The sequence below is a fragment of the Galeopterus variegatus genome, unplaced genomic scaffold (genome assembly GCF_000696425.1).
Source record: "Galeopterus variegatus unplaced genomic scaffold, G_variegatus-3.0.2 Scaffold1732, whole genome shotgun sequence".
Lineage (NCBI taxonomy): Eukaryota > Metazoa > Chordata > Mammalia > Dermoptera > Cynocephalidae > Galeopterus > Galeopterus variegatus.
The window spans coordinates 311,358-326,164 of record NW_007727843.1 but is presented as its reverse complement, the minus strand read 5'-3'; the positions used below and the strand labels follow the sequence as shown (position 1 = coordinate 326,164).

General features: G+C 40.2%; 1 protein-coding gene across 4 annotated transcripts in view; it reads left to right on the top strand.

Moving 5' to 3' along the window:
• GOLGA1 (golgin A1) overlaps positions 1 to 14,807 on the top strand; it is a 59,402-nt gene that overhangs the window by 18,404 nt on the left and 26,191 nt on the right. For all 4 annotated transcript variants that reach the window (XR_550939.1, XR_550938.1, XM_008578638.1 and 1 more), the window contains 2 exons: positions 6,236 to 6,361; positions 8,579 to 8,674. Coding sequence is in view for 2 of the 4 variants with exons in the window: in XM_008578638.1 (XP_008576860.1) it covers positions 6,236 to 6,361; positions 8,579 to 8,674 (222 nt within the window). In the remaining 2 variants the exon portion in view is untranslated. The remainder of the gene's footprint in view (positions 1 to 6,235; positions 6,362 to 8,578; positions 8,675 to 14,807) is intronic.

The window sequence follows — 14,807 nt, the reverse complement described above, 5'->3', positions numbered from 1 at the left end:
CCCCGCCCCGCCGGGGGGCGGGAGCCGGTCTGTATGTGGGATCCGAACACTCGGGCGGGAGCGCCGCCGCGCTTCCCAAGCGGCGCACTTATCCAGTGCGCCACCGGGCCGGCCCTGTACAGATCTTTTTGTGGCATATATTTACACTTATTTTTGGTAAATAATTAGGACTGAAATTGCTGGGTCATATGGTAAATATATTTTGAACTTTATAAGGAAGTGCTATAGCTGTTTTTCAAAGCACTTATACCATTTTACATTCCCACCAGCAGTGACAATTCAGTTTGCTTTATCCTTGCCAACATTTGTCAGTCTTTTTAATTTAGGCATTCAAGTGTGTATGTAGTGTTGTTTCATTGTGATTTTAATTTGTACTGATGACATGGAACATCTTTTCTTGTGCTTGTTGGTCATTTGTGTGTTTTTTGTGAAGTGTCCATTCAATCTTTTACTCACATTTATTGGGTTTCTTATTTATTGGTTTTTTTCTTATTGAGATGTAAGAGTTCTTTTTAAATTATGGATACACGTCTTTTGTCAGATATATGAGGGTATTCAGAAAGTTCCTAGAAAAATGGAATTAAAAGATAATACAAATCTTTCCATGAACTTTTTGGAGACTCCGTGTGTGTATTACTAATATTTTTCCATGAATATGGCTTGCCTTTTCCATTTTCTTTACAGTGTGTTTGAGAAAACAAGTATTTAATTTGAGTAAGTCAGAAATCTAATATTTTTTATTCATTCTTTCTGTGTCCTATTTTAAGAAGTCTTCACCTACCCAAAGGTCTCAAAAGATTTTCTTCTCTGGTATCTTCTAGAACATTGGTTTTTGTTTTTTTGTTTTTTTGTCTTTTTCCGTGTCCGGCAACGGATCGCAACCCTCAGTGTCGCCCCCGTACCGGACCGGGACCGGCAACGGGATCGCAACCCTCGGCGTTGCTCCCGCGCCCTGCTCAGCCAGCGAGCGGGAACCGGTCTGTATGTGGGATCCGAACCCTCGGCGGGAGCACCGCCACGCTTCCCAAGCGGCGCACTATTGCAGTGCGCCACCGGGCCGGCCCTAGAACATTGGTTTTTAACGTATGATTCCTGAACTTTTGGTTTTCCTGAGACCCTTCAAGAGATCAATGAGATCAGAGCTACTTTCCTAATAATACTTGGATTTTATTTGCCTTTTTTCACCCTCATTCTCTCGTGAGTGGAGTTTTGCACAGGCTGCCTGACTTATGGGGTTGCAATAGACTAAATGCAGAAGAACATAGGAAAACCAAGCTGTCTTCTGTTAAGCAAGACATTAGAAAGAGTGTCAAAAAGAGAAAACAGTGCTGCTCTAATCACTAAACATTTTTTGCATTGGAAAATACTGTCACTTGTCATAAAAATCTGGTAGATCAATATAATGGGTTTGTTATCTAAAATTAATAAGTATTTTTGAGTGTCCTGAGTTTTAATTTCTAATACAGTAAATATCAATAGATATAACCCACATAACCAAAGCTCTCTGAATGCTTCAATAATTTTTTAAAGTATAGTGTTTCTAGGGCTGGCCAGTTAGCTCAGATGGTTAGAGCGTGGTGTTGTAATACTGAGATCAAGGGTTCGGATCTCTCCACAAGCTAGCTGCCCTCTAAAAACAAAGTGAGTCTAAGACCAAAAGGTTTTTGAACCCCTGTTATAGAAGCTTTATGGTTTTAACTTATCTTTAGGTCTAGAATCCATATTGAATAATTTTTAAGGATGGTATATTAGGTAAGGGTAGACGTTCAATTTTTCCCATATGGATATCCAGTTATTCTGGCACCATTTGCTGAAAAGATTATCTTTTCCCCATTAAATTTCCTTAGTTCCTTTTCCCACAATCAATTGACCATAAATTTGTGGGACTATTTTCTGAATTTGCAGTTCTGTTCCCTTTATCTATATGTCTGTCCTTACGCTATCATACTCTCTTGATTATTGTCACTTTAGAGTAAGTCTTGAAGTCAGGTAGTGTTAGTTAGTTCTCTGTATTCTTTTTCAAGATTACTGGGCTCCTTTAGGGCCTTTGCATCTATAAGTTTTAAAATCAGCTTGTCAATATCTACAAAAAAGCCTAGTGCAGTTTAGTTATTTAGGACAGGTGGTTAAATCTGGCCCTGGGCCGGCCCGTGGCTCACTCGGTAGAGTGCGGTGCTGATAACACCAAGGCCCCGGGTTCGGATCCTATATAGGGATGGCCGGTTTGCTCACTGTCTGAGCCGTGGTGCTGATAACACCAAGCCAAGGGTTGAGATCCCCTTACCGGTCATCTTTTAAAAAAAAAAAAGAAATAGGACCAATAGAACCGTAAACCTTCTATTTGTATGAAATCTGAGGTTTCTGTCAAATTAGACATGGAAAATTAGACAAAGCTGCACAAATTACTGATCTGTGCAGTTTTTGAGTACTTCTCCCTTTTGTTAGACTCCCCTCTCCCCCGCAGGTGACTGGTTCTCTTGAATACCAGTACAAGAATGTTATGATTAATTACTCCATCATGGCTGGAAACCCCTTGTAATTTTCATTTGCTAAACGATCATAAATCGATGTTGAATTCTACCAAAAGTTTTATCTGTGTCTTTCGAGATATTTTTATTTTAAAATTTGCTACCTAGTGGTTGCCTTGATTTTTGCTAATGTTATACCGACCTTGTATTCCTGGGATAAATCCAATCTGGTCGTAGATGGCTTTAAGCCAACCATGGAATTTTTTTTACAGATTACTAAATTTTGTATGGATATATTTTCTTTAGAATTTTTACTTTTATACTCACGAGTAATTTTCCTTTCAACTATGTTCTTGTTAGATTTTGCTATCAAGATTATGCTAGCTTCATGGAAGGATGGGAAATTTTCCCTCCTTTTGTGTGCTACGGAAAAATTTGTGTATGATTATAATTTTTCGGTCCATGAATGTTTGCTGTAACTTTCCATAAAAGCATTTGAACTCCATATTATCTTTGTGTGAAAATTTTAAATTACTGAATAGATTTCTTTAATGTTAATAGATTTTTTCTAATTTTCTATTTTTTCCTGTCAGTTTTGTTAATTTATATTTTTCTACATAATTATCTATCTTGCTGTAAGTTCAATTTTGAAGCCATTATATTTCTTGTATCCTCTTCTTTTTAATTGCTACCCTCTCTTTGTTTATAGTATATTATTTGTGCATTTTCTATTTTTATTCTTATTTATTTTTGACAGATATCTGTAAGTTGGGAAACAAAACTGTACTTCAATTCTCTCCATTTTGTTTTTATTTAACCCTTAATTTCCAAAATTACACATTTTTGACTCTATTAGATAGCAGCTCCTCAGCTGCAGCCATTGTCTTTCCACTTCCAACCTGTACTATGCTTAACATAATATTTTTATGGAATTCATCTCACATTTTTTCTACTAATGTAAATGTATTTACAATGAAGAAAAAAAAAAAAAAAAAAAAAAAAAAAAAAAAAAAAAAAAAAAAAAAAAAAAAAAAAAAAAAAAAAAAAAAGCCATGTTGGAAAGACTGAAAGGATTGCCAAGTAGCCAGAGCTCAGAGAGGAAGTGGAAGCGATGCTAGATGAGGCCAGAAAGGTCTGCAAGGGCCAGTGTGTGTAGAGTAAATAGTGAAAGTGATGTTCCATAAATATTTGCTAGTGAATATTTAACAAGAACAGCAGCTGTTTATTGAAACATTTACCCTGTGCTTGGTTTTCAAGCACTTTACATATAGGACTCATCAAATCCTCACAACTGCCCTTGAGTTAGATATTTTTTTCCTGTTTTACAAATGATAGAAGTAAGCATCTGAGAGGCTAATTGATTTGTGCAAGGTCACACAACCGGAATAAATGACAGAGCCAGGATTCAAACTCATGTCTCTGAATCAAATGTCCACACACTCAGTCCTGTTGTGGTCCGTATTCTAGTACTGGAACTGTGAGTCCCAGGCTTGGCTAGGGAATAGGTGAGAAGGGTGATCATTAGGAAAGGGGCAGGTGTGGCATCTGGGAGCGTGGCTCAGTCACTATGCCGGTAGTCCACATCAGGTGCTGAGGGACTGAAGTATAATCGCCAGACTAGAGAAGTGGGTTGCCTGTGGGATATATCTCACAAGAAGACTAAATGGACCTTGGTGCCTGATTCTTTGTCTGTCCCTAACTTTGCCTGATATAGTGATTTGTGTAAGATATGTTTGTTGTTTTGGTTTTCATCGGAAGAGGGCACCTGTTTCTCTCTTGAGTTCAGGTTGATGTGTAGTAGAACAAGTACAAGCTTTGGATCCAGAAGACCTGGGTCTGAATCCTTAATCTGTCAATATAGATATGTGCCATTGGGCTAGTCCCTCAGCTTCAGTTTCCTTGTAAATGGACACAGTGAAGAGTGGTTGAAAGGACCAAAGATAACAAGAAGTGCTTGCACATGCTCTGCAAGCTATAGCTGCTTCTGCTGTTGTTGCTATACCATGTCATTACAGTTACTACTGTTGACGTTATTAACATTATTAATAAGAGATCTATCAAGGTGGGTCAACTTGGCCAAAATTGTGTTTTTCTTTCCTATCAAACTTGCTCTCCTTCCTGTGTTATCTGCCTTGCATAATGTTACCACTGACCTACGCATCTGAGCCACAGACTTGGGCGTTGTCTTCACCTCTTCTTTCCTCCTTACCCAGCCTCCTGGTCATGCTGAACTTGTTTGTTACCTCTCTGCACATGCTGCCTATTAGCTGGGATGTTTGTTCCTCTCCCATCCTCTTCCACCTGGACTTGCCTGTTCAGGAAACCTGTGTCCTTCTGTCACAATGTAATTGTATTGTTATATAATTAGTTGTGTGTATGTCTGTCTCCACCACCAACCTCCATGCTTTTCTGGGTCAGGAAATGTGCCTGGTTATATCCTCAGAAAACAACAGTTTAGGCTTGACCAAAGTTTATTGAATTGTGGGGTCATGAACCCATTCTTCAGACTTCCCCTACACTACCTCTATTGTCACCCCATAAGAATTCAGAATCACAAGTGCCTCTTCCCAAACCTTCAGTCCAGGTTGCTGCATGTTGTTCTGAGGAGAGATTGGCCAGGTTGCAAGCTGAACGTGAAAGTCTGTGGCTTGAGGGCCGGCCTGTGGCTCACTCGGTAGAGTGCGGTGCTGATAGCACCAAGGCTGCGGGTTCGGATCCCATATAGGGATGGCCGGTTTGCTCACTGGCTGAGCGTGGTGCTGACAGCACCAAGCCAAGGGTTGAGATCCCCTTACTGGTCATCTTTTTAAAAAAAAAAAAAAAAAAGAAAGTCTGTGGCTTGAGATGGTAAGCATAAAATGAGGGAAGATGAAGGAGTAGAGTATATGTGAGGAGGTGATGCCATATGACCTTTTTTAGGGAGGATAATGGGCATCCTCAGTGGATGCAAGGACCACTAGGGATCTAAGAACTTGTATATTCAAAGCCTCCTAGACCCGCTCCTCTGACATTGAGCAGCATTTGAAGATTGGTAGTAGTGAAAAGAACAATGTCCCAACCCAGGGAGGATAATGGGCATCCTCAGTGGATGCAAGGACCACTAGGGATCTAAGAACTTGTATATTCAAAGCCTCCTAGACCCTCTCCTCTGACATTGAGCAGCATTTGAAGATTGGTAGTAGTGAAAAGAACAATGTCCCAACCCACCACCACTATTAGCACTGCAAAAGAGAAAGACTAATAAAATGAACAGCTGTTGATCTGGGGCCAAGATGTGAGAGGCACAATGGCTCTGCTCTAGCCTCTGTGCAGTGAGCCAGGGTGAATATCATCATTTGTTTCAGAAGTTCTCTCTTTGGTCTTAAAGCAGCTAAGCTGGCATTTTTGCTGCTTTGTCCAGTCCCTTGAGTTTCCAAGAGCATTGTTCTGTACGTCGTTGCAGGGCAGGCTGGGAGCTTCTTGGGTGGGTTAGCTCTTCTCCCTCTGCCAGGTAGGTAGGTAATGGCTTTTTCCTTCCTGGAGTGTCAGTTCCTTAAACTGGGGAGAGTGTTTGCCTCTTGCTGGGGTAGGTCTGAACTGGATCCCTGAGTGTCATTGGGTTCTGATCTTACGTCTTCTGTGTCCCATTCTCAGAGATTTCCTGGCTATATGTTCTTCTAGGATGCAGCTGAGAATAGAACTTCTGGGAAATGTGATGGCCCAAGAGGAGATAGGCAGGGAGGGAGAGAGGGATTACAATATAATGTGATCTCTGCTTTCACCTGCAGGTCACTGCTGAAACTCAAGAGAAAGAAAAACTCATCACACATTTGCAAGAGAAGGTTGCATCCTTGGAGAAGAGACTGGAACAGAACTTATCAGGGGAAGAACATGTACAAGAACTCCTGAAAGAGGTAACTTCCACTTTCTTTGTTCCAGCTGGTGTTGGAAAGTCAGTCATGACTCTTGTGATCTTGGAAACCCTGGAGTTTCAGAGCTGGAGGGTCAGCAAACAGCATGATGAGAAGCACACTCTCTCCAGGTTTGGGTTGTCCTGCCTACAGCAAAAACAGCGTCACATCGCCTGTGGGTGAAGTGCTTTTCTCATGGAAAAAGGAGAGCTTTGTTCAGAGGCATGTATGAATACATAGCATCCTGATCACTAACAACTGCACCTAGTGATTGATGCCACTTGAGCTGTCTTGTCTTCCTGCACTGCCCCCATCCCCACCCTTTTGCACTCTCCATTGGCCAAGGAAACAGCCACCATCTGCCCTTTGGCATTAGCAAGAATTATCTTAGGCAGTGCTCTCTTCTTAGTTGAGGGAGGCTGTTCAGCAACTGGCCTCTTGCCCCGTGGTGTCAGTGAACTTTCTCATTAGGCCTGAACTTATTGTCTGCCCACATTCTGCTCCTCCTCCTCTTTGTATCCCAATGATTGGCCTTACCATGACAAAGGTGACAAAGCAAAGGCCTTGGCACTCATCCCAGGTTAGACCCTCACTTCCTGTCTTCATTCAGTTTCAACTAAATATCTCCATCTCCACTGCTACTGTCATACTTCAAGTCTTCCAGCACCTCTACTGTAGTGTATGTCAGAAGTCTCCAGACAGGCCTGCCCAGCCTCAGTCTTTCCTCATCCTGTACACAGTTTTCCATGCTCACTGCCAGACTGGTCTTCTTAAACGACATTTCTGACCAAGTCACTCTGTATTAGTCCGTTTGTGTTGCTTATAACAAAATATATGGAACTGGGTATTTTATAAAGAAAAACGACATTTATTGCTTACAGTTTCTGAGGCTGGGAAGTCCAAAGTCCATCTGGTGGTAGCAGCAGCGACCTGGTGGTCTCACATTGCAAGATGGTGGAAGCAGAGAGAAAGAGAAAGACAGACTCTCCTCTTCTTTTAAAGCCCTCAGAACCACACCCTTGACCACCATTTCTAATCCATTCACTGCTACACGGTCCTACAAGCCAGTCACCTCTTCAAAGACTCCACCTTTCAGTTACCATAATCGGATTTCCCACCCTCTTAACAGTCACAGTGGAGGCTAAGTGTCTATTACATAAAACTTGGGGGACACAATTCAAGCTTCAGTGAATTTTGAGGGGACATAATTCAATTCACTACACACTCCCTAAACACTTCCATAGTTCTCTTAAACAGTCTACAGTGAGAATAAGGTAGGTTCTAAGGTATATATTGATTTCTAGAATCAGACTGCCTATGTTTGTAACTTGCCTCTTCTACTCACTAGCTTGTGACTTAGAGCAATTAAGTTAATCTCCTTGTGTTTGTTTCTTCCTCTGTAAAACTGGTTTTATTAAAGCACCAAACTCAATAGTTGTTAGGATTAAATGAGTTACAGTATGTGAAGTGTTAGAATGATGATTGGAACATAGTGGGATCTCAATATATCTCAGCTATTATTATAATTATTATTGTGCTGTCATTATCATAAACTTTTTTGTACAAAGGAGTTACTTAGAGAGTTTGTTTAAAGTATATATCCCTGGCCCTACCCCCAGAAATTCTGATTTTAACAGGCCTGGAGTAAGGCCTCAAGTTTAACAACCACCCCAGGTAAGTCTAATGCTAGGGTTTAGAAGATCCCCACTTTGAAAATTGTCGCCTACAGAATGAAGTTCAAACTCCTCTTTTTGCAGCATTGAAGAGCCTGTCATGATCTGGCCCTTTTGCCTAACTTTCTAGTCTTGACCTAAACCCATTATTACTTTGGCGTCTGAGGAGTTGTATATCCCTGAATGATGCAGGCTATTCACATTTCCGTTGGTCGCCCCTCTGCCTGGGATGTCCCCCAGCCCCTGTGAGTGAGGAAGCCTTCATTGCCCTGTGGCAGTGAGTATCTCCCTCTTTGTGGGCACTTACAGTCCTCTATTGTATAATTTTCTTTTGTTAATCTTATGCCCCAGCCTCAAGGTCAAAGGACTGTGTCAAATTTATCAGTGTATACTTTATCACATGTGAATTATATCTCAGTTAGCTGGGTTTTTTAAATGTATTTGTGTCCCTTGTGCCTAGCACAGATCATAGTATGTTGTGGATAACAGTAAGTATATATTCAATGGAGAAATGACTATTTTCTTTTACTTTTCTTTCAACTTACAGAAAACAGTTGCTGAGCAGAATTTGGAGGATACCAGACAGCAGCTCTTGGTAGCCAGAAGCAGCCAAGCCAAGGCCATTGATGTCCTGGAGACTCGGGTACTGACCTTGCTCCCAGTGTTTCCTGCATTTGGGGGTAACCTGGCTGAATGACATCGTGTGCCTGAGAATCCCCTTGGTCAGAGTTTTTTCATTTAAAGGGACTTTTTGGGGTCTTACTTATTACAGGGTGTGTTATTTTCTCCATTCTTGCCACGTTACCGTCACTGTTCCACACAAAGTTGTTATCTTGTTTATTTATTCTTTTTTATCTCATTGGCCTCCCTCCCGAATGTCCACACACTCAGTCCTGTTGTGGTCTGTATTCTAGGACTGGAACTGTGAGGCCCAGGCTTGGCTAGGGAATAGGTGAGGAGGGTGATCGTTAGGAAAGGGACAGGTGTGGCATCCAGGAGCATGGCTTGGTGGCTATGCCAGTAGTCCACATGAGGTGCCGTGGGCCTGAAGTACAGCAACCAGACTGGAGAAGATGGTTGCCTGTAGGATCTATCTCACAAGAAGACTAAATGGACCTTGGCGCTTGATTCTTTGTCTGTCTCTAACTTTGCCTGACTTAGTGACTTGTGTAGGATGTGTTTGTTGTTTTGGTTTTCACTGGCAGGGGGCACTTGTATCTCTCAAGTTCAGGTTGATGTGTGTTGGATCCAGATGACCTGGATATGAATCCTTGATCCCATTAAAGGAGTAGGAGACCATTCAAATGCAGTTAATATAGATCTGTTCAATATTGGGTTATCTTAAAATGAGTAGCATTGTTTTGTGTGCATATATTTTTAAATATTAATGTAAATGATACGACTATGGTTTTGTCTTCTCTGTTTGTTTTGACCACTCCATCTTCCATGTGTATCCACTTCACTGTACTTACCTACTCTACATTGTAGTTATCCACTAGATGTTAGACACCCAGATTGCTGCCTTCTTCCTGCCACCAAAGATTACACTGCAGTGAATGACCTGTCCCTTTCTCCTTAAGGATGATGGAAAATGTTTATAACCTAATGTGATGAAGTAGGACAAGAGTGTTCCCAGAGGGCTGTACCTGGCTTTCCTCCTCCAGTATGCATGAAGGTTCCTATATCTGTATCTCTCTTTCCCAGCATTGGCATTTCCCAGCCTTTTAATTTTTTGCCAGTTTAATGAGTGTGAAGTGGTATTTCATTGCTTTAATTTGCATTGCTATGGTTATTAATGAATTTGACCATCTCTTCATATGCCTGGTAGTCTTTGGAGTTTCTGCCTTTGGAATTGCCCATTCATATCCTTACATGGTTTCTTTGGTGGTTTCAGTCTTTTACTATTTGATTTGTAGGATTTCAAGTACTATATACTATATTCTAGTTCCTAGTCTTTTGTCAGTTTCAGTACTGAACCAGTCTGTTAACTTCATCCATCTATCCACATTGAAAAGAAATTCTTGGGGCCGGCCCGGTGGCGCACTGCTATAGTGTGCCGCTTGGGAGCGTGACGGCGCTCCCGCCGAGGGTTTGGATCCCACGTACAGACCGGCCGCTCACTGGCTGAGCGAGGTGTGGACGCAACACCGAGGGTTGCAATCCCGTTGCCGGTCCCGGTCCGGTACGGGCGCGACACTGAGGGTTGCGATCCGTTGCCGGTCACGAAAAAAAAAGACAAAAAGGGAAAAAAAAAAAAAAAGAAAAGAAAAGAAATTCTTAAGTTTGATGTAATCAGATTCATTAATTTTTTGCTGTGTGGTTTGTAGTTGCATTTTAAAATCCATCCCTGACTGGCCAGTTAGCTCAGTTGGTTAGAGCACAGTGTAGCACCAAAGTTGAGGGTTCAGAGCCCCATTCCAGCCAGTTGCCCAAAAAAAAAAAAATTCATTCCTGCTACCAAGTCACAGAGATCTTCTTCTGCATTTTCTTTCTATTAACTTTATAAGTTTATCTTTCACATAAAAGATCTCTAATTAATTTATATAGTGTCTTTGTATGTAGTTTAGATAGGGATCCACCTTTATTTTTCTCCATATTTTTCAACACAATTTACTAAACAATCTGTCCTTTCCACTTTGATTTCCCATGCTACTTTTAGCATATATGAAGTTTCCATATGTTCACAGGTCTGTCTCTGCACTCTTTAATATACTGGTCTGATTGTCTGTCTTGTGCAAACTCTACAATGTCTACATTATGTCTCAGTATCCGATATGACAAGTTCTCCCTTTCTTTGAAAGTTGACTTAACTGTTTGTGGACTTTAAAGTTTTTATTTAAAGTTATTGTAAGTTTTGGGGTTCCTAAAATATTCAACCTGAATTTTTATTTGGATTGCATTAAATGTATAGACTATTTGGAGAGAATTGCCATTTTTATAAGATTAAGTAACTCCTTCCAAGAATGTAAATAAATTTCATTCATTCAGATTTTTTGTGTGTGTCCTTTTCCAAAATTTTATATTTTTTTCCCAGTAGATGTCTTACTTTCTTGGTTAAGTTATTAATTCCTAGAAACTTTAGAGTTTGTGTTGATACTATGAGAGTATAATTGAAAACAAGATATATGTATATATATATACATAAACAAGATGTATATATTTATACATCACAGTATAAATTTTTAATTGGTTATTTCTGGTTATTCTAGAGAAATGCCTTTTTTTAAAGTTGTTCTTGGATATTCCATCCCTGCCTGAACTCTTACTCTAATATTGTATAATTTCTTTTGTTTTTTCCTAGGCAGATAATTATATTATCTGTAAATAATAACACCTTGATTTTCTCCCTTCCAGTCTTTTGTCCTTACAGCCTTGGCAAGGAGGGCCGGTACTATATTAAGCAATAGCAGTTCTAGTGGGAATTCTTATTTGATTCCCAGTCTTAAAAGGAATGTGCCTGAAGTTTCTTCATTTGGTACAAAGTTTGCAGTAGGTTTTTGGCATTTAATGTTTACTGAATTAAGGAAGGATTTGTTTGTTTTTTGAAATCATAAATATGTAGAAATGCACTGATTGAAAAAAATTATAATTTTTTTCCTTTTGTCTGTTAATAGGGTGAATTACATTAATAGATTTTCTGATGTTGAACTTTTGTTGCATTGCATTTCTGTGATAGCTACTTGATGTATTATTTTAATAATAAATGTCTGACTTTGGTTAGCTAATATTTAAAATGTTTACATCTACATTTATAAGTTAAATGGGCTTATAATTACTTGGCTGTAGAATCATGCTACACCATCCTTGTAAAAAGAGCTGGGCAGCTTTTGTGCTTTCCATTTTCTGAAAAAAATTTTATGAAGATACAATTTATTTAAAATTAATACCTATAGGGGCCGGCCCGGTGGCGCACTGCTACAGTGCGCCGCTTGGGAAGCGTGGTGGCACTCCCGCCGAGGGTTCGGATCCCACATACAGACCGGTTCCTGCTCACTGGCTGAGCGAGGTGCGGGTGTAACACAGAGGACTGCGATCCCGTTGCCAGTCCCGGTCCGGTACGGGCGCGACACTGAGGGTTGCGATCCGTTGCCGGACACGAAAAAAGACAAAAAGTTAAAAAAAAAATAAAATAAAATTAATACCTATAAAAATTTGGTAGAATTCACCTATAAAAACATCTATATCTTTGATTACAATTTCAATCTTTATTACTTATTAGTCTAAGTTTTCTATTTCTTTTTGATTCAATTTGGCATTTTTTCTTCCTTCCACAGTTTATCCATTTTATCTTGGTTTTTGAATTTATTAGTTTCTAATACTCTTAAAATATAATGACATGTAATAGTATATTTGCCTGTAATAAATAATACATATATACAGTAACACTGTTTTCTTTTTTAATCTCTGTTGTGTCCCCATGTTTCTGTATTTTGTTAATTTGCATACTCTTTTTTTCTTGATTAGTTTTGCCAGAGGACTATCTCAGGATTGGGCAGACTATGACCCTCAGGCTAAATGTTGCTAAGAGACAGCCCATTTATTTTCATATTATCTATGTCTGCTTTCTTGCTACAATGGCAGAATTGAGTAGTTGTGACAAAGACCATATATTTATTGGCTCTTTACATAAAAAGTTTGCCAGCACCTGAACTATCTTATTAATCTTTTGAAAGAACCAGCTTTTGGTTTCATCTGCTCAAGTTTTTATTCTCTTTTTGTGTTTCTTCCCTTTATTATTTTTTACTTCCTATTTCTTTAGGTTTGTTCCATTCTTTTTCTTTTTTTTTTTAAAGATGACTGGGAAGGGGATCTTAACCCTTGGCTTGGTGTTGTCAGCATGACGCTCAGCCAGTGAGCTAACCGGCCATCCCTATATAGGATCCAAACCCGTGGCCTTGGTATTATCAGCCCTCCACTCTCCCGAGTGAGCCACAGTGGCCCTTCTGTTCTTTTTCTAATTTCTTGAGTTGAATGCTTAGCTCATTTTTAACATCTTTCTTATTTCCTGATAAATATATTTAAAACTATATTTTTTTCTAAAGGTTGTTTTGTTTTATTATAGTTTAGTTCTATTTCTGAATATCCTTTATTATTTTTTTATTGTGGGAAAATATTCATAATATAAAATTTAACATTTTAACCATTTTTAGGTGTACAATTCAGTGGCATTAAGTATATGCTCACTGTTGTACAGTCATCACCGCCATCCACCTCCAGAACTTTTTTATCTTCCCAAACTGTAACTCTATACCCATTAAAACAATAACTCCCGATTCTCTCCTACCCCGAGTCCCTGGCAAGCACCATCCTACTTTCTGTCTCTATGTGTGGCACTACGGCAATGTCGGAATCCTGCTGACTGGGCCAATTGTCGAGCTAGGGCTGAGTCTGGAGCTCACAGACCCCTCAAGCCCGTTGTCCAGACTGGGTCACAAACCCTTCACATGCCAGGCCGGGTCACCAGACCTCTCACATGCCAGGCTGGGTCCCCAGACCCCTCACATGCCAGGCTGGATCACCAGACCCTTTACACCCAGGTCTATGAACTAGGTAACTGGCAGACAGGTCCTTGGAAGCCATAGGTTGGAAAGCATGGCCTCTTGGTGTGGCTGCCGCCCGAGGCAGTTGCCAGCCAAGGTGGTGGCACTGTGCATGCGCACCAACTCCACCCACCCACCCACACACACACAATTTGTTTACTGAACCACCCCCAACTGGCCCTGAGGGGAGGGGAGCCTGATTAAATTATTCTATTTTCCCAACAATATGTATTTGAGTACTCTAGGTCCCTCATATAGGTGGAATCATACAATATTTGTACTTTTGTGTCTGACTTATTTCAGTTAGCATGTCTTCAAAGTTTATACATTTTGTAGCATGTATCAGAATTTCATTCCTTTTTTGAGGATGAATAATATTCCATTCATCCATTGATGGACATTTGGGTTGTTTCCACCTTTTGGCTATTGTTAATAGTGCTGCCATGAACATGAGTATACAAGGATATTTTCATTTCTTTTGGTTACATATCTAGGAGTAGAATTGCTCTGTGAGTTATCATATGGCCCAGCAGTTCTACTCCTAGGTATATAACCTTTTGAGGTTCTGAATCTTTCTTGAACTCTGTCTCTAAATTGAGACTTGGGTAGATGTTCTCTGAACCCAGGAGTTCAAAAGAGTAGGTTTTAGTCCTGTCTCTACCACTAATAAAATATGTGGTCATGGACAAGTAACATTATTATTCTCCTCTATGAAAATAGTAACCATTTCTCATGGGGTTGTTTTAGTTAAATCTTACATATGAATGTATGTAAGGAACCTAAGCCTTAAAAGTATCCTTCTCTCCTTGTGTACCTTCCTCTCCTTCACCACGCTGCTTGTGCTTACGTTTTGATGATAAAGCTCTCCAAAGTCAGACCTTATTCAGTAATCAAGAGGGCTTTAGAAGAGAAATTGGCAAAGATAGCTTTAGTCAGATAAAAATGCCAAGTGCAGCTCAGTACTGGACTGTGACTCCCTTGAGGGCCAAGCTGTGTCTGTCCTGCTCACTGAGCATCCTTGGGTCCTGGCATGTAGTAAGACTTAGTCAATATTTGTGGAATGAATAAAACCTAAATTTGTATTGTGAGCAGTAATCCCACCTTTGGGTAATCTATCCTAAGGAAATGATTTAAACCAGGTCAAAAAATTCTGTGTGAAGGGCCGGCCCGTGGCTCACTCGGGAGAGTGCGGTGCTGATAACACCAAGGCCACGGGTTCAGATCCCATATAGGGAT